The 25,337-nt window shown below is 39.8% G+C and overlaps 1 protein-coding gene across 2 annotated transcripts in view; it reads left to right on the top strand.

Annotated features, from left to right (window-relative positions):
* The window catches only part of GRM3 (glutamate receptor, metabotropic 3), a 200,801-nt gene extending 175,464 nt beyond the window's left edge, over positions 1–25,337 (top strand). Inside the window, exons 5-8 of one of the 2 annotated variants that reach the window (XM_014534862.1) lie at positions 10,250–10,386; positions 11,312–11,349; positions 16,067–16,135; positions 24,784–25,337. In XM_014534862.1, coding sequence (XP_014390348.1) covers positions 10,250–10,386; positions 11,312–11,349; positions 16,067–16,135; positions 24,784–24,857 — 318 coding nt within the window. In that variant the 3' untranslated portion in view covers positions 24,858–25,337. The remainder of the gene's footprint in view (positions 1–10,249; positions 10,387–11,311; positions 11,350–16,066; positions 16,136–24,783) is intronic. The other variant, XM_014534863.1, reaches the window with a different exon arrangement.

Below are 25,337 nucleotides of genomic sequence, written 5' to 3'. Positions count from 1 at the left end.
CTGAAAGAAATAGTTCATCATTCCACCATAATTTCTCAAACTGTTGAAACCATCCATCAGTAGCTTTTGCATTTATAATTCTGATTTTAATATCTTCCAATGAGTGAATATATAAATCTTTTTCTCTTGAGGCAATTGGATTTCATTCTCTATATTTCTTAAATTGTCACAGATGAAAGTTTTCCAGAGGCATAATGGTTCCCTTGTTATGCCATGATTTCACAAAATGAAGTGCCTCTGTAGGCTGTAATAGTCCCCAAATCTTCTGTTCATCAGCAATTCCTACATTATCAAAATCTTGGATATTGCAGCTCAATAAAAGACAGAGCTATTTAAAGGATGGGATCAAGAGACTGGCAATACTTGTGGTACCTAGTCCATTTAATTATTCATAGCCGTGTGACTAAAACCTATGGACTACATTCAAGAAAGAACAAGAGAATAAAGACCACATATTCAATGCTGGGTTAATGGTCAGGGCTTCTAAGACTACCTGTTTAAAAAATTAGAAAATCTGTCCAAAAGGAAAACATCAGAATTGAAAAAGCAAAATTAAAGGTCATATTATGTGAACCACAGAGCAGTTTGAAGCTTTAGAGTGTGGGGATTTAAATAGAGAATCATAGTTAATATATTTTAATGCCCCATTTTTTTTATCTTCATGTACACATTCACTCCTCTAGTTCTGTAAGGATTTTTATTTTGAGTTCTTAGGAAACTATCCTTAGCATATGTGATTTTGGGAATTAGGACTATAATATACTTACAATGTTAATTATTTTATCCTGGATATATGAAACTTTATTCTCAAAATCTAATTAAAAACAGAGTAGAAAACACTATTAAAAATAAACAAATAGCATTATAAAAATTTAATTTTATTGAGTGAATTAGCATTTATTTCTAAAACACACAAAAATATGAATTTTCCCCTTTACCATAATAGCAATGTATATCAACTGACTCAACAGAATTAGCTGAAGATACCAGAAGTTTCACCACATGGCAGAAGTCCTTAGGCAAATGGGGCAAAAGTTGTTGGGTTGAGAGTGTTTTAAGGTCCTAATTAACGCATCCAATCAGAGTGAGATCATCTTAGACCTCAGGTACTCCTTGCAAATAATGCCAATCCTAAATTTACAGAAGAAATCGAAGGTAGATTAGAGGCTCCAACACATTGGCTTTCAAATTAGACTGCACATTGAATTGATTGGGTAGCTTTGGGAAAAAAATATTGCTACCTGGGATACAGCCCCCGAGATTCTGGTTTAGTTGGCCTAATCTGTGACCCAGACATCAGAATCTTTCAAAGCTCCCCAAGTGACTCTCATTGCAAGACTAAAAAACACTACTCTAATGAATCACATGTTCTTCTTCTTTAAAATATATTTTTTTATTGATTTCAGAGAGGAAGGGAGAGGGAGAGAGAGATAGAAACATCAATGATGAGAGAGAATCATTGATCAGCTGCCTCCTGCAGAACCAGGGACCCTTCAGTCCGCAAACTGGCACTCTAACCACTGAGCTAAACCGGCTAGGGCACATGTTCTTATTGCACAGATAGCTTTAGTTTGGCCTGCACTCTTTTGAAATAATTTGAAATATTTTTCAAAGTTAGAACATTGAGAAATTTTATGTAAATATCCACAATCCTGGCTTCTCCTATCAAAGTAAAACATTGGACTCAAATTCCTACATGCAACAGTTAGCCGGAATGGAGTGGTGCCTATGCCTCTAGACAGGACACTCTCATTCCTGTTGCCCTCACTCCCACCAATCCCTCAATTCTTATTCCCAGCTCTCTTCCCTTATGAATCTGCATGGACCCTATAAGCATCAGAACTTGGGACCCTTGTTCTAGGAATTGCAGAACAAGACTGAGATTTAAAATTTCCCAGAGGGGGGTTTCAGCATGGCTAAAGGCATGGTTTACACCTGAAGATTTGGATTCAGCAATTTCTTTGTAAAATTGGTGGTTATAAGAATTAAATGTACTAATACATTTAAAATGCTTAGCATCTGACACAGTAAATTTTAGCTACTATATATTTGGTGCTAATTTTACACTTCATTCTGTAGAAAGCAGGCAACCCATCTTGTATCATTCTCAAGAGAAAAATCGGTAATCTATGTATCTTGAGTAAATTGTTTAAAAAAAAAAAATTTCCCAGAGGGAAACCATGTGGCTCAGATAGAATCAGCAGCATTAGAAAAGTACCTAATAATTTAAAGGCAGCTATAATGAATTTGGACATCAAACAGTCTGCAGGGTTTATGACTCAGTACTTTGCCACCCATTGTGAGTTATAAATAAATATAAACCATGATTCCAATCTTCAAAAATCTCATATCCCAGCTGAGGAAAAAAATAACTAGCATGAAAGAATTCAGGATTAACACAGAAGAGTTTATAATTAAATTGGTGATATAATCTCTTAAATGTCTATGAGTTTCAAAAAAAAAAGTTAGATCAGTAAGAGCTTGGTCTTTCCTGGAATATTCCTTGAAGAGGTGGGATTTCACCCTGTACCTTGGTGAGCAAGTGCAATTATGGTAGTTGGAGAATATAGGGAATATTTTTGAGGCGACACAGAAATGAACCAAGCAGGACACAGCAATATTGGTCATACTCAAGTGGAATATGGCTTAGGGGTGGGGTCTAGTGAGAAACTAATGGAAATTAGCAACTTGGTCAGATTATACCAGGCAGAGGAATTCATTTAAATAGTGTTTAAGGGCTTTGAGTTCTCACAATTTTTTAAATTTTCTTGTTTTCTTTTGGTTGGGTTGTTTGCTCAGGCAAAAGGTGACATGGTGTAAAAAGTAAGAGGAATGAACCTTTCCTGATGGACTCAGAGAGCTCACTCTGTGAGATGCTTTGCATACATGAGCCTACGATCCTCATTAGCACCCTGGAAAGCAAGTGTTATTATCCACGGAAAAGATTAATAAACAGACTCAGAGGATAATTAATTTCCCAGGTGGCGCAGTTAGGAAATAGTAGAACATGTTTTTCAGACCCAAATGCATGCCTTCCACATTATACCACAAGCTTGTCAATCCTTAATAGGGAGGCTGGATTTGAAAGAGCAGAGCCTAGAACAACCAAAACTAATTGAAGGTATTACAGGCATCCAAAACAAAGCAAGTAAAAAGTTGGGTAAAAATATGAAAATTCAAAGGATCTTTGAGAAATATCCAGGCCATCTCCTTCTCCTTCTGTACTACAATAAAACCATTCCAGAGAGTGTGAGAATCAAACTGAGCCATCAAGAATCCAATACATAGTATAAATGGTGTAAATAAAAACGAGGCCATGTTTAGGTGGAAAGTTTACCCATAAAGGAATTCATTAATGGTGACTACTGAGTGTTTTGTTCACTTATGTCTTCCAAATATATTTGAGCACTTATTATGGGCCTTGGAGATACAAGCTATCAACATAGGCAAGTCCCTCCTCTTTTTAACTTATAGTCTAGGGGAGGAAGAGAGAGTAAAGAATGAATGAATGAAAGTGCAGGATAACTCATGCAGGGGTAAGTGTTATGATGGAAAGAAGAGGAGCTATGCTACCTCAGAGTTTCTCCAACTTAATGTACATTTAACTCACCTGGGGATCTTGAACAAATAAGAAGGGATGGGGCCCAAGAGTCTGAATTTCTAGCAAGCTCCCAGGTGATGGAGATGCTGCTAGATGAGGGGCCATCCTTTGAGTATCCAGACGTTGCATTGTTATTTGGGTTGGGACCACTGAAGCACTTTACCTACAGTTGGTAGAGTCTTCAGAGGTGGTTCCAGAATTTTGACAAGGTTCAAATACTTACAGAGAAATTCTGATTTTCCCATGTTGACTATTTTGAAGATTTAAAAACATATATATTGAATCTCAAATTCTTTTAAAAAATATTTGCCACCCCTACTAGTGCCTATTTCATAATACTCCACTGGAGGATGGGAAAGAGCCAGGCATGGGAATTCTATGTGCTAGACAGAAGAAATAGCAAGTACAAACACTTCTAGGCAAAAATGTCTTAAAAGAGAAAAGTATGTATGGCCCCACTTTAAAAGCAAATAGAAGAGTGATTTTATGAGGTGTAGGCAGGGGAGCTAGATCATGTTGGACTTCATAGGCTATCACAAAAAGCACAGATTTTATTCTATATGAAAAAAGAAACCATTGAAATATTTTAAGAAGAATAGTTTAATATCTCACATTTTAGGGGGAAAAATCAAGTTTCTAAAGACATTGGATATGACAGAAATCAAAGGCAGGAGTGGGGAGACTGGTTAAGTGGCTGTGGTAGGTGCTCCAGTCAGAGTTGATGGTAGGATGTTAACAATGGAGAGAGAACCTGCCAAGAATGGTGAAGGGTTTCTACCCATCTTGCCATCTAACTAGCTAGCCTGCCACAGTTTCAGGGATGCTGGGACAAAACTGGTAACTCCTGATTCACAAAGGACTTTATTACTCACAGCCATCACTGTAACCAAAGTGTCAACACTTACTAGGTTCACCAAGTCCCAATTTCTACTAGCAATGCAAAGCGGGCTAGGTGACACCTGCATAGGCAGTGATCAGAAGAGGGCCAGTATTACTAATTATTCTTTTTGCCTTAAGATTAAATATGTCACAGCACAGCACGATGATTGATCCTGCCCTTATTGAAATGCCGGTGCTGTCTTCATCATGGGTTTTTAGTATGAAGTCTTATTTTTTTAAATATTGCAATAAAATATTTGTCTTGATTACTGGGTTTTTGGTACCCCCTTAAATCTGCAACTCACTTGTCTCATTCTAGCCACAGTACTACCTTGCCCCTAACAGCTCTGGGTAGGATGGTGACTTGTTTGTCACTAACAGAGCATAGAAATTGGCGTTCTTCCCTGCCCAGCATACTGGGGCTGGTGTGTATCGACTTCAGCCACCCTTGATAATGGGGAGACCATGGCCCTATCCTTTAGCATATGGAGTATGGAGGAACCAGGCAGTATGGAAGGAGAGAGCAGTCCTGTGCCAATAAGCAAGGCACATGGGCTTTCAGACTTAAGCAGTGACTAATTACTCATGGCTCAACCAAACAAAGGTTTGGTGTTTCTAAGCATCCGCAACCCTAAACTGGATGGCAAGATCACCATTAGTGTCACTATTCATCTCAATTTTGAGGACCCCTTGACTCAGAAGTCAGAGCCAGATGCTTTCTGCCTGGGCACATGCTTTGTGCATTTCAGCTAACTTGGCCTTGACTTGCACAGCAGCAACTTTCTTGAAGGAGTCCATCTTAATCCAGGGCATTGGCTGTCTCCTCCTGATAACATATTTTAAGGTCTTACCTGGTTTAATGTAAGGGCTAGGGAAGTTTACCTGTGTTGCAGCTGAATGTAAGAATTTACCTACATTTCTCTGCGTCCGTTTCTCATTCTTTAGTGCAGCCCTCTGTCAGTATTTTAAACCTAATCCAGGTCAGTAAGAGTCCAAATATTAGTGAATGCATTATCTGTGCCTTTTGAGCATTTTTTTATCTCAGAGAAATATCACAGACAGCACTGAAGCTTCTTTTTTGCAGCCAGGTTCTGCTACAAAATAAAACAACTGAGACCTTGTCATCTTGCAATGAATCTAAATTTGGCATGAGAGACCTCAGTGCAATGGATCTAAATTTGGCATGAGAGACCTCAGCGGGGGACAAGCACTAAGAGAGCTCAGCTGCTGTCATTCTTCCTTAATAAGCACTATGCACCCTGCCCCGTCATGTTCCAAAGGGAACCAGCCAAAGTTCAAAAAATTCACCTGGTTTCTGCCTTCTCTGAAGGGCCCTCTTTTCATGCTCAGTGTAGGTGTATGTCTCTGCACCTTTTATGTGAAAGGAAGCACAACTCTCTGCCCACCAGGAAAAATTTTAGTACTAGTTATTAGAATTGGGCAGACCTGAATCAGATTGGAAATTCACCCCACTCTACTCCCACCCCCAGAGGAAAGTGAGCAACAATACAGCACAAGTCCAGCTAACCCTATCTGAATCTACCTCTGTTACTCAGCCCACAGCCCCCTTCCCAAATCTTCCTCATTAATAGGCAATAAGGTGAATCACTATTTATTGAAAAGGTGATTACTGCTCAATTTGGTCCACATACTTGCTACTGATTCCCATGGACTTTTCTCAAATCCTATTCATCAGCCCATAAGGCCCTCATACTTCATCTTTGAAAAAACCATTCCAGTCTCATTGCCAAAACTGTCAAAGACTACAGAGTCTGAGATTCTACTATACTTACAAGGTAACATGTTAGCCTGACACAGTTTTGTTGATGCTACCAAAAAAAAAGCTTTGTGACTCAAAGCAATAACAACGGCCAGAGTGTCAGCACTGGCTCTGGTTTCCTGAGTTCCACTTCCCCAGGCCATGCAGACTGGGCAGGGTTATGGCTGCACAGTCAGTGGTTGCATTACAAGGAAGGAACTGGGATGTTAGGAAACCTGGATATTTTATAAGGGACTAGAGGCCCGGTGCAGGGATTCGTGCACTGGTGGGGACCTGACCTGTGCCCTCTCACAAACCAGGACCCCTCGGGGATGTTGGACTGCTGGTTTTGGCCCGAGCCCTGCAGACCAGGCCAAGGGACCCCACTGGTGCACAAATTCGTGCACCGGGCCTCTAATATGCATATAGGATCTTTGGTTAATCTCTTCCTCCCCTCCCCACTTCCCCTATCCCTCTGAGATTCATCAGTCTGTTCCATGTTTCCATGCCTGTGTGTTGAGCATCTGCCCCCTGGTGGTCAGTGTGCATCATAGCTACCGGTCGAATGGTCCAACAGTCAGTCGCTTAGGCTTTTATATATATAGATGATATGCTGGCTCTTTGCTCCACAGGTAGACACTGAATTTTCTAAGGCTATTTGCTGTACAAATATCCTTGAAAAGAAAGTCCCAAACAAAGAGAGTAGGGTCTCTTCTTGAAAGACATGTAGAAGCACAAAAGAACATAAAGAAATACCTTCTGAAAGAAACAACAGAACTTGCTATTGGATTGGATGTGTGGGCGTAAAGGAAATGGCAAAATCAAGGATGACTCCCAGGTTTTTGGTTTGTACATTGGAAGCCAGTTACTCAAATGGAGACATTTGGGGGAATGAATCAAGTTTTTCTTGCAGATTAATTCTGATATGTCTATTATATATCCAAAACAATATGCCAAGATGGAAGTTAGATACATAAGTCTGGATGCCCAGAAGAAAGGTTGAATCCGGTAATAAATACCTGAACATCATCGACATAGGAGGTACTTAAGCCATGGAAATGGATGAGAAGGTGAAGAGGGGAGTCCAAAACTGGGGTATAGGACACTCCAGCACTTAAAGTTCAGGTAGGAGAGAAAAATTCAAGACAAATAAGACAAGGACCAGTCAGTGAGGGAAGGATGTATCCAGGAAACCAAAAAGAAGGAAGAGATTAACCAACTCAAGTGTTGCTAGGAGTTTGAGGAAGGTGAAAACAGAGCAGCCTGGGGTATACAAAGAGACAGAACACAGAATTATACATTAATACAGGCTTTTACTAGTGTGACTTATTGAAGAAACTGGACAACTAAAACTATAAGGCTAATACCTAGCCTTTGTAAAAATATTAAAAAATGTCAGATTTAAAACAGGTATATTGAATTATTTGCTGCATAAACTAGGACCAAAATGCAATTTTTCCTTTAGTATTTTCTGAGAGCAATCATCCCTAACCCTGCATGAAGTCCAATGGACACATTCAAACACCGAGTGTCACCATATGGAGTACCATTTTGGTGCTGGGGATGGAGCAATGAATGAAAGCACTCAGAACCATGGTAGGCCTATGAATGTTTGTGCTCTTAGGAATCATTTGGTCCTACTATCATTTTCAGTAGAAATTTTAAATGCCTAGTTCTATGTAATTATCAAAACCATATCTTAACTTACCATTAAATCTCATTTCTCCTGAGGTCTGGTCTGCCTCGGGCTGAGAGCCTCCAGTGGTTGGCTTCTCCTTTCTCCTGCTCACACTCCCCAATCCACCAGTTGCTATTTCCCTCTCAGCCCTGGTTAAAGAGGAATAAGGAAGAAGTAGAACAGTTCTTATGTGGCTGGATGGCTCTATGATCTCTAAGTCCACGGTAGTTAAAGACACGTCCTCAGAATACCTGGGAGATGATTAAAGGGTGTTTTCATGTGATCTTCAGAAGTCTCCCACCAGCCCTTCCCTCCTGCAGAACCTTGAGTGAGCTGGCTGGCAATTCTCTCTTCTGAGTTTCCTCTTGTGGCTCCTGGCTCAGTCCCAGGACACCCAGCTATACATGTGCCCCTCCAACTTCTCTCTGTGAAGACTCCAGGCTGCTCCATGTGAGCAAGGCTACTCATGGTGACTCTTTATAGCATGGCCTGTCTTGTCCATGCATTCCACTCACAAATCCTTTGCTGTGATGAATTTGTAAAGGACTATTTCAGTACGGTAGCAAGTGCCTGTGCTCTGCCACAGAGTAATTAGCCTCTGCTCACCTTCTGGATTTCCATGACGGGAATCAGGCCCCATGCCAGGGCATTCTCCTCCTGCAGAAAACCTCAACCCTTCTGTGAATGGCCAGTGAAGCACTGCTCTCTAGAATTTAAGTGAGGAGAGAGGCACAGCCCTCTAAGGGATTGGAGGGTACAGGACACTCAGCACAGCTTTTTCCAGGATATTCTCCTCATGAAAGCCTCTTTTCTTCTCTCCTTGTAATGTCTTAATGTGTATCAGGAGTTTCAAAGTTATAGAAATGCTTGAAAATTTGCACATTTGAATTCATTTCACCCTTACTGTGATATCTGTTCTCTCTCATATTGGCTCCAAAGTCAAAACCAAGGCAGGAAGAGTGCAGTTCTAATATAATATTATACATATATGTAAAAAAACAAATCATGCCAGGAATTGAACTCACTGTAAATAACACAGATATTATTTATCAAGGCTTTTACATCATGGAATTAGACGGTGGATTCTTTTCTGAAGAGTTGACAAAAGAGAAAAGAGCTCGCAATTTGGGGCCAAGTTGGAGGTCACTGGACTAGTTAAGGGAGACAAGTGCTTTAAGATACTAAGTGGATTATGTTTGCATCCTTTAAAGTAAAACTAAGAATCATGCTACAAATGTAACCTGGGTTTTTTTCTTTATTAAAACAGAATGAAGCCTTCTAAAAGTATGTGGCTTCTCCAGTTAATTATTCAGTATTCGACTTTCTTTTATTAAAGAAGAAAGTTGGAAACTTTAAGTCATAAGGAATTATGCTATCCGATAATAGCATTGTCTGGAGGGGGGGTGGGAGGAATGAAAAAGAAATCTAAAATTACTCCAGGATTTACTATAGCTACTCTGAGTAGAAACTTATATAAGAAATAATTAATTTCTAATTTTCCGTATAAAAACTGATAAAATATGTAGAATCTAGTTTGGGATTTTTCAAAAACCCTATGGAAGCTAAAGCCAGAACAAATGATGAAATCAGAGAAGATGAAGAAGGAGAGCATGAAAAGAAGAGATGCTAAAACCTAGTTCTGAGGTATATTTTCAGGGGAAGCAAAGAGGGAGAAAGTGAAAATCATCTGTCAAGGATGGGCATATAGAAGCCTAGAGAACAAAAAAATTGAACAGGGAGTGCATGATGTATCAAAATTCCAGAGAGATGCCGGTGAAGTAATTAAAAGAATAGGTACCTTGGAAGAAAGTTGACAGTGTCCCCCAATATTGACTAGGAAAGCCACTAACTAATAGGAAGAGCTCCCAGCAAGAGAGAGGTAGAAAAATGCAAAAGGCCCAAATTTGTTGTTCCTAATATAGTGAAGCTTAAAATAAGTCAAGCTGATTGACACCATCAGCAGCTGGTCAGTTTTATCATTGACTATTGGAATTTTTACTATTTAAGATTCTGAATTCCGTGATCCTGCAGAAATATCTTTATACATATATAAAGGAAAAACAAGCAAGACATGAAAATCAATGTGAAGTCTTGGCAAGCATTCAGAAGCACCTAACACAAATAGTGTGTGCTTACAAATCCTAAGCAATGTTTCCATGAACATCTCAAACTTGGAAGATTTAATATATGTATATTTATATGGTTTGTCTATAATAACAGAACTGTGGGTGATTCGAGATTTTTAAATTTGGTCTTTTTTCAGCGCTCTTTTTAGTTGGCCCCCTGATTGAATTTACAGCCAAACGCTTAACCAGGCAACTTATTCTTACAGGTGCAGACGACGACCATGTGCATATCCGTTAGCCTAAGCGGCTTTGTGGTCCTGGGCTGTTTGTTTGCACCCAAGGTGCACATCGTGCTGTTCCAACCCCAGAAGAATGTGGTCACACACAGACTGCACCTCAACAGGTTCAGTGTCAAAAACCTAGTTCTGAGGTATATTTTCAGGGGAAGCAAAGAGGGAGAAAGTGAAAATCATCTGTCAAGGATGGGCATATAGAAGCCTAGAGAACAAAAAAATTGAACAGGGAGTGCATGATGTATCAAAATTCCAGAGAGATGCCGGTGAAGTAATTAAAAGAATAGGTACCTTGGAAGAATGTTGACAGTGTCCCCCAATATTGACTAGGAAAGCCACTAACTAATAGGAAGAGCTCCCAGCAAGAGAGAGGTAGAAAAATGCAAAAGGCCCAAATTTGTTGTTCCTAATATAGTGAAGCTTAAAATAAGTCAAGCTGATTGACACCACCAGCAAGCTGGTCAGTTTATCATTGACTATTGGAATTTTTACTATTTAAGATTCTGAATTCAGTGATCCTGCAGAAATATCTTTATACATATATAAAGGAAAAACAAGCAAGACATGAAAATCAATGTGAAGTCTTGGCAAGCATTCAGAAGCACCTAACACAAATAGTGTGTGCTTACAAATCCTAAGCAATGTTTCCATGAACATCTCAAACTTGGAAGATTTACTATATTTATATTTGTATGGTTTGTCTATAATAAGGCAATGTTTCCATGAACATCTCAAACTTGGAAGATTTAATATATGTATATTTATATGGTTTGTCTATAATAACAGAACTGTGGGTGATTCGAGATTTTTAAATTTGGTCTTTCAGCGCTCTTCTTTTTAGTTGGCCCCCTGATTGAATTTACAGCCAAACGCTTAACCAGGCAACTTATTCTTACAGGTGCAGACGACGACCATGTGCATATCCGTTAGCCTAAGCGGCTTTGTGGTCCTGGGCTGTTTGTTTGCACCCAAGGTGCACATCGTGCTGTTCCAACCCCAGAAGAATGTGGTCACACACAGACTGCACCTCAACAGGTTCAGTGTCAGCGGAACTGGGACCACATATTCTCAGTGTAAGTATGGAACTCACCCCTTCATACACAGCACTGTAGTAGGGAGCAGGCTGGGAGGGGAAGCAATGGATAGGAACAGACAGCACATGTCTGTCCCCATGAACAATCTCAATTCAATTATATTAAGTACTGGTTCAACCGCTGGGTGCCAGGTGCTGTGCTAGGTGCTATGGATCCAGTGGTGAGCAGAAGAGTGAAAGTTCCTGTTTTGGCAGTACTCACACTGCATCAGGGAAGACAGATATTACATCCATAGCTGCAAGTAGGATTTTTGACCATGTTGTGGAGTCAGTGAGCCTGGTTTTTAGTCCTGACTGCAACCAGTTCAGTAGGCAACCTTGAACACTTCACTTTATTGCTCCCTGTCTCAGTTTACTCATTGTCCTAGAGAGCTGAACTAGATTGGTGCTCTGTAAAGTATGTCCTGTGTCACATAAATGAAGTTGCTTCATGAAAAAATAAAAGAGAGAGATAAACAATCAAATAAGAGGGAAAATGCTGCATCCTAAATGTACCCTTGGAAGTTCAAAGTACCTCTGTTAACCTGAGTATGTTAAAGGTTTTGAGAATCTCTACAGCAAGGAAGCCTTTTAATGTTGTTATTTACGGAGTCTCTTAAAAGTATTTGATAATAGTTAAACCAACTAACCTCCCATGGAACACACCTTGGAAAATGCTGGAATCGATTTTCCTCTATTTCAATGATGATGTTTTTTCAGCTGAGAACTAGCTGAGAAGGGAGTTTGGATGGAAGGTTTACCAGGATAACTCTCCAGTCCAAACTTCTCTCCAACTGACCTGCAAATATCTGAAACACTATCCTTAGAGAATCATTTGCTTAATTCTTTAGCATCCTCTAAAGCACAAATGTACCCAAAGGGGACCACCTTTTAAGTCATTTTCAGCTCATCTATGATATAAAGTAGGAGACACTCACTGACAGAAGGATGAAGAAGAAGGAAGGATAACTCTCCAGTCCAAACTTCTCTCCAACTGACCTGCAAATATCTGAAACACTATCCTTAGAGAATCATTTGCTTAATTCTTTAGCATCCTCTAAAGCACAAATGTACCCAAAGGGGACCACCTTTTAAGTCATTTTCAGCTCATCTATGATATAAAGTAGGAGACACTCACTGACAGAAGGATGAAGAGGAAGAAGGGGTGGAGTCCAGAGAGGAGGAAGGAGGACTGGAGTGACAGAGACAAATGACTACTTCACAATTTTGCCTCAAGTCAATTAGAAAGGATACTTCAAAATAGCTCAGCATCACAGAGTGAGCAATCGCATTAGTGCCCCAGTTTCTCCAAGAAAGTATACAGTTGAACAGGGCAGCCCTTCCCCCAGCAAACAAAGGGAAGACCGACAGCTGATAACACATATTCACTGATGCCCTGCATACAGTACTCTGTAGTTGAGAGCTGCAATAGGGGTGGAGACGTTACTCTCTTTTCAGCTACATTTCTTGGTACCACATGATTGAGTCCCTGAACATGATAAAACTTGTGAAGTAATTTTCTTTGGATATTAGAGAAACCTGCTTATGTCTTGAGCAAACAAGAAAGAACTGACAACAATTAACAATAACAACACCTCACAGGAACTATCATCTGCAAACAAGAAAGAACTGACAACAATTAACAATAACAATAACAACACCTCACAGGAACTATCATCCATTGAGTGTTTTCTATGTGCTCAGCATTGCGTTAAATAGTTCATACGTGTACTTGTGTACTGTATCTCATAACACACTCACAACTCCTTGAGATAAATAAACTTACCCAGAGTCACACATATGGAAAGTGGCAGAACCAGAATTTAAAGTCAGTTTCTCTGATTTCAAAGCCAGTGCACCAAATTGCTGTATCATGCTACTTCACCTAGAATACAAGCTGGGAAAGTTCCTATGAGGCTAGGCACTTGGTAGGCTCTACAGGGAGAATGAAAGGAAGGTTACCTGAAACTGTATAGCAAGACTCACGCCTGGTAAAAATAATCTTGTTGCTAGCTCAGAGCTCTTGGTCATTATTTGAGCAATTTAACAAAGTCCATAAATCTTCCACAGACATGGTTCAAAATCTCATACATCCAAACCTCAGTTAATTTTGAAATGGTAGCATTTTGTAGTACATACACCAGGAATTAATGAATCCTTGAAGGGATAACAAGGGAACTTTACCCAATCAAGTCTCTCTTCATGATTTCAGAAATATTCACGTACACTAAAACAATGAACTTCGACTGTAATGGACTTAAGCTTTACTCAGTATGTGAATCTGCTAGTATCCCAATTAATACTTCAGGTGAGCATCAACCTAGACCAACATTTTATGACTGTATTGTTACTCAATAAAATTTTAAATAAATCTTTATTTTTAAAAGTCTAAATTTAGACCTCATTTTCAGCAACTTTCCTCTAATTAATACAAATTAGTGAAGAGATATTAAAGTAACAAGGGAAGTATTTATGTGATAGCTCTAGACTTCTCAAAGTACTGAGCAATTTATCTCTTATTTGTAATTTTATATCTTTAATTCAAAATAGTTTTCTACTTGTGGGCTCATTTTGTCCCATGAGTACTAGATATCAGAGTTATATTTTACAGGTGAAGAAATAAAGAATAGAAGTTACGCGGAAAGATATAAAATGATTCACGAGTTGACACTGGCTTTCCACACTTGTGATTGAAACTTTCCCATTTTAATAATTTGGAACTGTTTTCATTAAATTCATTCATTAAATGTTTGGGTACCTTCTATACACCAGACATTTCTAAACACCTTTGAACGACAGTGGTGAACCCCTGGTCCCGTGATGCTGTAGAATGTAACCCATTAATGGGTCATGAAATGTATTCAGTATATTTGACCAGCATTTTATGAAAGAGAATAGAATAAATCTCCTAGAGTGCATTATATGTAAAAAGGGTAAGTAGTATTTCAGGACATTTGCTCCAGAGTTTACAGATGTGTACCAGGTCCAAGTAAAAACACTTATTGCTATGAATTGCAGTCAAAGAAGTATGACAGCCACTGGTCTTTGAGTTCTAGTTCTGCGTCTGAACATGTTACTGACCAGCTGTGATGAATCTTTTAGCAACTGGTTTAATATCTCAGTGCCTGTTTCCTCCATTGCATATCCAGCACAACTTATACCCATTTCCCTTCTAAATACTGGGAAGTAAGTTGTTTTATAAATCAAGAAAAATCCTTAAACTTCTCTAAATTCATCAGGTAAAGCATATGTTTTATTTGGTTGTACATAATTTACTAGTATGTTCTTCTGGCAATTATTATGCAGGCATTTTATTGTGTTAACTTATTGTTACCAATATTGCTGCTGGTTGTTTAACTCCCTCCAGAGGTAAAAATGAACCACCACCACCACCCCCGACACACACACACACAATAGTTATCTATTCTCACAGAGAAAACAGCCCCCAAATTTAGTGACTTATAACAACAACCCTTTTATTGTGTCTCATGATTCTGTGGGTCAGGAATTCAGGCAAGACTTGGTTGAGCAGTTATTATGCTCCATGAGGCCTTGACTGGAGTCCTTCTGCAGTATCACCTCAGACTGAACTGATCTGCAGGGTCCACAGTGGTTTCACTCTGACGCTTGGCGCTTTGGCGGGATGCCTCACCACGTGGGATTGTAGAGAGCATGATAGTGCCTGCCCAGATTTAAGGGGACCCCACCTCTCAAAGAATTTGTGGCCAGTTTTGTCATGAAACACTCTCCAAGTCCTAAATTAATCAGTACTGCCCTCTTACCAGAGATTACAGCAACATGATGCACCTAGACTGAAGGTGTAGTTGTATTAATTCCCAGTTAATTCTCTGGCAAGAGAGTAGCAGAAATACCACATGATCTTGGAGCCTAGGTGCACTCTCTGGAAACCCCTAAGGTGGGTGATAGCAGAAAGAGTATTGGTATTGGATTTTTAAAGCTGAGCAGTAGCTCCAGGGAGATGGCAAAGCATGACCAAACTCAGAAGCAGGCATGAAAGAAAGAGCGTGCTTAAGGCCATCTCAGAAAACTCACCATTTGAGAAATATTTGAATACCGCTAGGTGTAAAAAATACCAATTTTACTTGTGTGCTATTAACAATACACAGTGGGAGTCAGAGTAATAAATATAACGGAAACATTAACTTTTCTCCATTAAGTATACCTTTGAGCCAATAATTCCCAATATTTGTGTACAAAAAAGGACAACTCTGAAGTAGAGATTCTCAAGCCCCACCCATAGCTATTCTGATTCATGTGGTCTGGAGCAAAAGACACCCCTGCTGGTTCAATGGAAGTGATCCAAGGAGTACATTTTGAGAACCTCAGTCTACACTATCCTGTCTACTTTATCCACTGGTATCGGTGCAGAGCAGGGAGGGCCTCTTAGATTACCCTCAAAGAGGATACAGGCACGGGTTCGGAGAGGGGGAGGTATTCGTGATGCCAATGGCCACTTCCCTGTGCAGTTTTTTCCCCAGCTCTCTCCAGAACCCTCCAGAGAAGGCATTTATGTCACAGAAGCACCTGGCCACTCAGAAAACATTTAGTGAAACTGAGAATGCTCTTTTCAAGACCAGTACTCAGAGACCCAAAAGTCCTAACTCATGCTTATCTGCTGCTCTCACACCCACTCACATAAGCAAACTTTCTTTGTATTTGGATGAGAAAGAAAAGAGGTCATTCTTTATTTTGTTCAGCTATAGAAGCAAAGGGGCTTGCAGGAGCTGGTTCCCACAGACAGGCAATCAAGAAGGGATGCTGCGAATGTAAGTAGAACTGCACTAATTTTGAAAGTAAAAGCTGGGTGTGCATGTGAAGTTACACAGCATAAAACCCTTATAGGACTCATGCAGGTCAGGACATTGTTGTCACTAATATGGGTTTGCAAAGGCATAGCCTGGGGAGAGAGAGGTGAGAAATGGAGTGTGCCCGATCATCTTCAGAGCCATTATGTGCACAGACTTTCTCCTACGGGGATGTGTGTTTCTCTTGCTCAGGGTGATCATTCAGATACATGCATGTCATTACCATTAAGTTCAGCCAAGAGGCTTCTGCTCTAATGCTGCCCAGGTTTGCGTCCCTGAGGAGCCATGGGCATGTGGAGATTGATTTCCTCTGCCAAAACCTTGTGCAGAAGGGCACTTGTCTAGGGGGCAATGTGTGAACTGTTCAATTAATTGATTCTTTATTACAAAGCATTTTCACATTATAAGAAGGAATCAGTAATATAGAAAGGTCAAGTGAACAGTCTTTCAGTCACAGCACATTTTCCCACAGAGCTATCGCAGCAGAAAGCAAGCAGCTGAGGACACACTTTGCACGTATCAATGGCCAAACCTTTGAAGATACCCCAATTAGGAGAGGGCAAGCCATTTTCAAGTTCAAATATGATTTTTTATAACAGAATAAAGTAGCAGGCAACACCCAAATTTCTTCTCTATAGTGCAAGTCCAGGAAAGCAGCATAGTACCCTTTACAGGTCAGGGAGTCCCAGAATGACACCACGTACTCCATGGCCAGGCAAATTAGCAAGTAATTATGCAGCATAGACTGAATGACAGTCTCCCTGCTGTAGGCATAGGGATGTTATAGACATAAATCCTCAGTGGCTAATGCATGAGAAACCTAGAGTATTTGGCAAGTTAAGCCATTTGCTTCCAGGCCAAATATATCTAGAGCATCCAAATCTGAAAGATGTCAATCCATTGTCCCTTTGGGAAGGCACATCCACAGCCTTCCTGGGAATCTCATTCCATTCCTTTTCATGCCTTCCTCACTGAGGATGGGAGAATAGAGAGCTGTAATAGGTAACCCTACATATATTAGCAAATTGATGTTTAATACCCCTCCTGTGTTCTATTTAACATTTCCATTTGTCTCACGACTGCTCTTTTGCAACCTTGAAATAATTTTCTCTTTACCTCTAATATTTTGCTGGTTTTCCCCAAGCAAATGTAGCCCACCTTCCTTAATAACAGGGACCAGAGGCTAGATCTGGAAGAGATGCTATGGATCATTTATTCTAATAACCACATTTCTAGATGAGAAACCCAGGGCCCTATCTATTAGATACACTCAGGAATTTGATAACTGAAGTCAAAGATAAAACTCTCAAAAGCTGCTATGTGGTTCCTCTGGCCTCTCTGGATTTCCCGCCTCAGCTCAGTTACAAAATTCATGGCAGAGACCATTAGGTCAATAAGAATCTTAGCATCTGAAAATTCAATTTTTTCAGTCAAAAGCTTTCCCTTCAGTGCCACACGTGACAGCATCTTGTTCTATAGCATGAGTATAGACTTTTATTCCTCTCAAAAGCCCATGCCAGGGAGTTCAGTGACATAAATCATGCCCATCTGAGACCCAAGGATCCCTTACCCGGCTGCACAGAGAAGGTGTGGTTCTCCAGAGGGGCCACCCACAAAGCTGCTTGGAAAATGAGATTTGATTTTTAAAAAACAAAGGGATATTGTTGATGGTGACCAGCTAAATGTATATACCAAAAATATAATTTCTTCCACTTAAATAGTTCTTTAAAAGCAAGTATCACTTTCTTGAGCTAAATTACATTGTACATTTTCCATTCTGTCCCATATATTTGAAAGTAACATAAACTCAGTAGCTCAAAGGGGGTTCCTAAACCAGAGTTCAATATTGTATGAGATACCTATAGTCATAGAGTCATATACATTTCCATGTAACCCCAAATTCATTAATGCCTTTGGGAACATGGTACCATGATCAGAACTATGAAGATATGCTAATTAAAAAGGAATTATGTATATAATCAAATACTGCCCATATATTGACTTTAGATTATGCATATCTGAAAGCAAGCAGTGTCTAGTATCAGTTTATGCTACACTATTTCTCCTTCCTACTCCCTTTTCATAGTAAGTGAAACTCTCTGAATAACACCAAAAAAGGGAGATACCTATGTACTTATAACCACAAAATCCCTATCATATGAAAAAAAATTTTTAAACATCTTCCCTACCTGGAGTTAATTCAGAGTCTTTAGGAAAGGGACCCTTAACAGGTAAATATGAAAAAAAATGATGGATAATTCACTCATTCATTCAAGAAACTTTTGGACGTAGGCACAGCTCTAAGCTTACATTCACGGTGCTTACATTCTAACAGGCAAAAGTAGGCACAGTCAGACAAACCAATAATATGTATTGTTATCAGCTGCTAAGTGAAGTGCAAAAAATAATACGGGGCATAGACAAATAAGGTGTCCTGGGGTTAAAGAGAGTTACTTTTTTTATAGGGTGGCCAGGCAAGTTCTCTGTAAACAGGGATTTGTGCCGAGACATGAAGGAAATGCAAGAAGGGAAACATGTCCATCCATATCTGGGGGAAAGACATTCCAGGCAGAGGGAACAGCAAAAGTGAAGGTCTAAAGTGGAAGTACATCACAGAGGCAAATGTGGCTAGAGGGAAATGAATAAGGGTGAAAGTGAGAGGAGATAAGGACAGAGAGGAAGCAGACCGTGTAGGACTTTGGAGGTCATAGTAAGGACTTTTATTTCTCTATTGAAATAACTGGGAAAATAAACAAGGGTTTCATCAGAAGTGAGCTGACCTTAAAGGCACCATTTTCATCATTTTAGCTGTAGGGGCAGAATATAAGACAGGGAGCAGCAGAGACATCATGCAGGAAGTATTATATACTCCAGATGTTGGTGGCTTAAGTCAGGGTGGTAGCAATAAAAGCTAATAAAGTGCTCAGATGCTGTATGGACTTTGAAGGTGAAGCTAACAAGATTAGCTCCACTAGATAGGAGGACTAGAGTCTGACATTATTTTATTAGAGTTTAACACTTTTGGCTTCAGAGTTTGATCCCTCGGCATAGTGGCACATTATAGTTTATATTAGGTATTGGAGCCTCAGGGTAAGTTTCTTATTCCTGCCTGAAAACACATTGAGATAGAAAAGAGGAGAAACCAGAGATGTTGGGCAACTAAGAGTAGGTAAGAAAAATGCAAAAAATTATTGAGTCCTTTCAATTACAAGTTACTTGTATCCAGCGTGGGTTTGTGCTTCTTGAGGGAGGGAGGTGAGAATAAAAGAACATGATTAGAAAGAAAGCATGACAGTGTGAAGTGGCAACAACGGATTGAGGGATTTAGTTGAAGATCGGTAGAATTTCGGTTGAAAAGGCAATTAACTCACATCATGGGTTATAAAAAAGGTACATGCCAAATTTTCTCTTTCCATGAATCTTGTCTCACAAGAAATGAATCACTGAATGAAGAAGTCTTTGCGTTTAACTCCTAACTCCACATTTAGGTCTGTAGATTTTTTTCTTCCACATCATAGGAATATAATTTCCTCTTAAATCCACTGTTAACAGCTTAAGATTATTACCCTGATAATCTACCCCACATTTCTTAACAATGGATTTTGTCTTCCACGGCAAAATCTCTGACACATATAGCAAGGCTACCAAACCAGGGACTAGTAGTGTCATCATCTGCCCAGATATTAACATAGATTAATCAGCAGATGAACTTCTGGAATGGGACCAAGGGGCCCTAGCACAAGCAAAATTAAGGCGATGAATAAGAAAACAGGTTCACCGATGAAGCAGGAAGATAAGGCAACAAACAGCTGGTAGAAGTTGGCTTCTATGACCATAGCATTAAAATATCTAAACAAGCTGACATACTGGGGGAAAAAATTTGGGTCACTAGGAACAAGGAAATGGAACAGATGGGAACAAACTGGTGGAATGTCTCTGTTTCAATGTTTGTTTACTCCTTTTCCAAGTCTGATATATTACACAGTTACAGTAACACACTGATTCTCAGGAACCAAATCTCAGCCACTGGATTGACTAACACTTGGCATCCATAAGAATCTATTAAATAGATATGTTTAGCATTGATTGAGGGCTTAATTCCCTGAAAAAATACGACCATTTTCTCCAAAGCCTGGCCTGCGCAAGCATTACCGGTGGAAGAGAAATGAATTTCACAGTGGAGACAAAACTGCCACTTGGCCGCTCCAATGCTTTACCAAGTTTGAGAAGCAAAATATGCTTTTTGATGGGTGCAAATTGCCCTTTTGTAATCAATGGTGGCACTTTTTCAGCTATCTTCAGTTTTCAACTTGACTAGCAAAAAGTAGCACCTTAGCCTAGAGAAACTAATCCCCACTCCCAGAAAAGCCAAAAATAAGCCTGCAGCCTCTTTATTTCTGACAGAAAGGATGATTATAGAAATCTGCTTAACCGCACTTAAGAATATGGGCTTAACTTACACCATTAAAAATCTCATGAGAATTTCATTAGAATAATAGCAAAAGCTCACCGCAAACACACACATAGTACTGGGCTCTTACACATCTTTTACTACCTGGGGGAATATTAAAGAGACTAATATGGGAGACATATGTGAAATATTTATGAAAGACAAAGTAACTGAGATACTAGACTCATAAAAGAGTAATTTCCTCTACTATATTCAGCAGCATGTACAAAAATGAGATTTTTTTTTACATAACTAATCCCCACTCCCAGAAAAGCCAAAAATAAGCCTGCAGCCTCTTTATTTCTGACAGAAAGGATGATTATAGAAATCTGCTTAACCGCACTTAAGAATATGGGCTTAACTTACACCATTAAAAATCTCATGAGAATTTCATTAGAATAATAGCAAAAGCTCACCGCAAACACACACATAGTACTGGGCTCTTACACATCTTTTACTACCTGGGGGAATATTAAAGAGACTAATATGGGAGACATATGTGAAATATTTATGAAAGACAAAGTAACTGAGATACTAGACTCATAAAAGAGTAATTTCCTCTACTATATTCAGCAGCATGTACAAAAATGAGATTTTTTTTTACATAATAAAATACACTGGCAAAAGCTACAGATGAAACAGTAAAAGAGAAGCAGGGAAATGCAAGTTACAATTCCCTTTAATACACTAAAATGTGCTTAGGGAAGAAACAGCTGCAGAAAGAGTTTGGGGAGTGTTTTTGCTGTTATTCCTCTTTGTAAGAAAACCTTGAGTTTACATTATCTTCCTCTCAAAGAGTTTAGACATTGTAACATAGGCCGTTCCCTTTAATGTCCCTGTGAAGCAGGTAGATGATTCAGTTATTTTGTGAATTCTTATAATGATGTCCCCGGGATGTCTAGTAGTAGGTTATTTGAAACTATAACTTAAGGATGTTCCATGCAATTACCTTTGTAGCCCCTCTATGTGTTGCTTACCTAGTCAAAATACACCCAATTTTAAGATGTTAGAATGCGGTGAGCAAGCAGATTCTAAGAGCACACTTAAGAACAGCAGTGCAAGTTCCACAATAGTATGGGGCATAGCACAGTAGGTTTCTGATACAGTCTTTAAAAATCCAGGGAGAGAGGGTATTAGACTAATCCAAGACGGACAGGGGCATTAGCATACCAGTCCCTGGTTCTCCTAGACCTGCCCCCATTACACTTCATACTTCTTCAATCTCTGAAAATGAAAACCCTTCACAGAAGTAATAAAACTTGATCCTGGAAAAGATGAAGAGATTAGTCAAAATGTCAATGGCAGCATGCCTGCTAGAGGATGCTGACAGCCTGAGCCACTTTGCAAGGGTGGTTGATGGGCAATGCCACAGTGTGGCTTAGGAAGCACAAAGGCCCACCTGTCCCCACACAAGGCTGCCCGCAGGCCTCACCTTTGCTGCTCATTTCTTCAAGTTAAAAGGTTATTTCCTTCTTGAAACTTCCGTTGGTTCCCACCTTCTTTGAAATGCAACCATTTAATCAATCATTCAGAAAATATGTATAGAGAGTGTATTCTGTGATCAACAATAGCGATAAAATCATGAAAAAGACAAGCAGAGCTCCCTGTGTAGTTTCTAGTCAAGAGTATAAGACACTAAACCGGTTTGGCTCAGTGGATAGAGCATCAGCCTTCGGACTCAAGAGTATAAGACACTAATAAAAATAAAAAAAGCAAGACAAAATCAGTTTTAAAATTGGGTAATGTGACAGAGGGTAACTGGTCGGCTACTTTAGATTAGATGGCCTGATGATAACCTTTTTCAGGAGGTGACATTTCAGATGTGGATGACGAGGAGGAGCCAGGCATGTGATTAAGAGAAGAAAAAACATTCTTGCAGAGGCAACAGCTACTTGCAAAGGCCTGCAGCTGAGAAACAGATACACTCTATTTGAGGACAAAAGCAAAAAAAAAAAGGGGGCGGGGGGGGGCGGGGCATAGAACTGGGAGAATACAGAGAGGCATGGGAATCACCCTGGGATTTATAAGCCAGAGTAAGGAGAGCACAGAGGGGAGCCATTGGAGGTGTGTAGTCATTTTTAAATGACTTACTCTCACTGCTGTATAGATAATCTATTACAGGAAAGCCCGAGTGGAAACAGAGATACCAGTGGTGCAGCTAGTGCAGTCGCCAAGAGTAAAATATTGCTGGATTGGCCCAGGGTGGTAGATGCAAAGCTAGAAGTAGTTGGATGTGGAGACGGAGATGACTGGACCTGGTTTCAGGCTTGGCATCGGGGGAGGGATAAAGAGGGAAGGGGGCATAATGTTAGACTTCTGGTTTGGGTGATTGGCTGGATCCTGAGACTCTTCACTGAGGAAATGAAAACTAAACAGGAACAAGTTAAGGAATCAAGCGTTCTGCTTTGGCACTTGATTTTGAAATAGCTATTAAACATCCACATGGAAATGTCGAGTAGACAGTTGGATACAAAGAAGCTGCAGAAAGAGCACATTTTAAATGGCCAGACGTGCTCTCCTAAGTGGCCAGTGAACTGCGGTTTGATCTTCACCTTGTTCTTTCTCCTACCTGACCTAACTTTGATGAAGCTAGAATTAGGTAAAGTATATAAAGAAACCCTGAAAAGAATAAAGCGAAGTCCTCACATTTGGAATTATTATCACTATCACTATCCATCAAGTACTTATCTGGCACCCATTGTGTTAAAATGTCTTTGTTGTAGATGTTTCAGGAAATGTAGGTTATGCCATTCCTCAACCCCCAAAGATATTATAGCTTTTAGGGGGCTCATATTATAGAGAAAACTGAAGGTCATCTTAAAACTGATAAAAGGGAAGCATCTCTAAAAGAGTTAGCATGTCACAGGACTCCGCTGTGACCTTACGCAGCCACACAGACTTGACTTCACAGATTTCCTCACCTACCTCGCCAAGTAATCATTGCAAAATTGAGAGGTTGTAGCTTCCCTGGTGGTGGGCCTGCTGAAAGACTTCAGTGCCACAAATACGGTTAATGCTCCTCCACTGAATGCCACGTAATCTCAGATTTCATAATTAGTTTCTCCTTCATGTCTAATGAAATTCCAAAGAAAAATGCAATTTTATAGAGCAAGGCTATGTCCACTATCAGGCATGAACACTTTAGCATGACATTTGTGTGTCTGATTACTAACTGAGAGATATGCCCTTGAGGAATGGGACAGCTGACTGGTCGGTTTGATCTGGGCTTGGTCAGGTAGCCAAGAAGATCAGCTCCTTCTAGGCAGAGCATGTCCAGATGGACAGGCCAAGGGAAGGAACAGCTCTGAAAGGTAATGTAGAATTAGCTCTGATTCTCTTGGCTACATAGTTTCATCCCACGAAGAAAGGGGCTCCTTGCTTTTGTGCTCATTCAGGAAAAAAAAAAGCATTAAGGGTGAAATAGAGCTTAGCTATAGCTAGATTTCTCATAAAAACAAAACTTCCAAAACAAGAGCTATGAACTGTATCTTGAAAAACTAAGTGTCATAAAAAGAAAGAACATGTTAGACTCACACCGTGACACCGTTTGTCACTATTGTCATTAACAAGCACATCATCCCTTTGAAATATCTTCCTTTCGGAGAACTATTATGAAACTGAAGTTCTCAGGACACCAGCCCTTGATATGGGTTTCATTGAGGTTATCCACTTGAACAACGAGAATATAGCAAACCATTCTCTCAGGCAGAGGAGTTCACAGATGACCCGTGGAACTATGTAAGAGCCATCCCTGCCCAGAGAGAACAAAATTAATTAAGGTATTGAAAATCATAATTAATTTAACTATCTTGAAGAAAATTGCAGTGAGCTTTCAATTTTGCACATAGTGTTCGAACCAGTTTATAGATTACCAAAGCTCATTTTAAACCCACAAGTGGCTTCTTTCAACAGTGATTATGCTGATAAACTCTCTTCAAGACGTATGACATTGAGGGAGGTATTTACCAGGATGAAAACTAATTTGCAGCAGAACGCATTTAGAAAGTTGACCTACCACAGCATGAAATCATTTAGCATTTTCCAAAGCCAAGTTAGCATTCGTTTCCAACTTAATAATGAGTGCCTGGTATTGTTTGTGCCGTTACCTATGCTGCCCACTTGCCTAACACTGAAGTTCCTCTCCTGTTTTGTTTTCCAGCCTCTGCAAGCACATATGTCCCACCGGTGTGCAATGGGCGTGAAGTCCTCGACTCCACCACCTCATCTCTGTGATTGTGAATTGCGGTTCAGTTCTCGTGTTTTTAGACTGTTAGACTAAAGTGCTCGCGTGCAGCTCCAGACTATGGAAACAGAGCAAAAGAACAACCCTAGTACCTTTTTTTAGAAACAGTACAATAAATTATTTTTGAGGACTGTACAGTATATAGTGATGTGCTAGAACTTTTTAGGCTGATTTCCGTGCCCCTGTTATTAACGATTCCCCAGAACATGGAAATAACCATTGTTTACAGAGCTGAGCATTGGTGACAGGGTCTGACAGGGTCCGTCTACTAAAAACTATGGTGGCAATATTAGGTAACTTTTTTCCTATAAAGTTTTTGTAGGTTCTTGTTGTAACTAATTTAGGATGCGTTTCTATGTTGTATATTCAAGTTACATTATGTGTAACAGATTGTTTTTCTCAGCACAAAATAAAAAGCATCTGTATTAATGTCAAGCTACTGAGAATAAAACCATCACGGTTTTCCAGCA

Source organism: Myotis brandtii, unplaced genomic scaffold, assembly GCF_000412655.1.
Source record: "Myotis brandtii unplaced genomic scaffold, ASM41265v1 scaffold1332, whole genome shotgun sequence".
Taxonomy (NCBI): domain Eukaryota; kingdom Metazoa; phylum Chordata; class Mammalia; order Chiroptera; family Vespertilionidae; genus Myotis; species Myotis brandtii.
The sequence above is the reverse complement of the archived record's forward strand: the minus strand, read 5'-3'. Positions and strand labels throughout refer to the sequence as shown.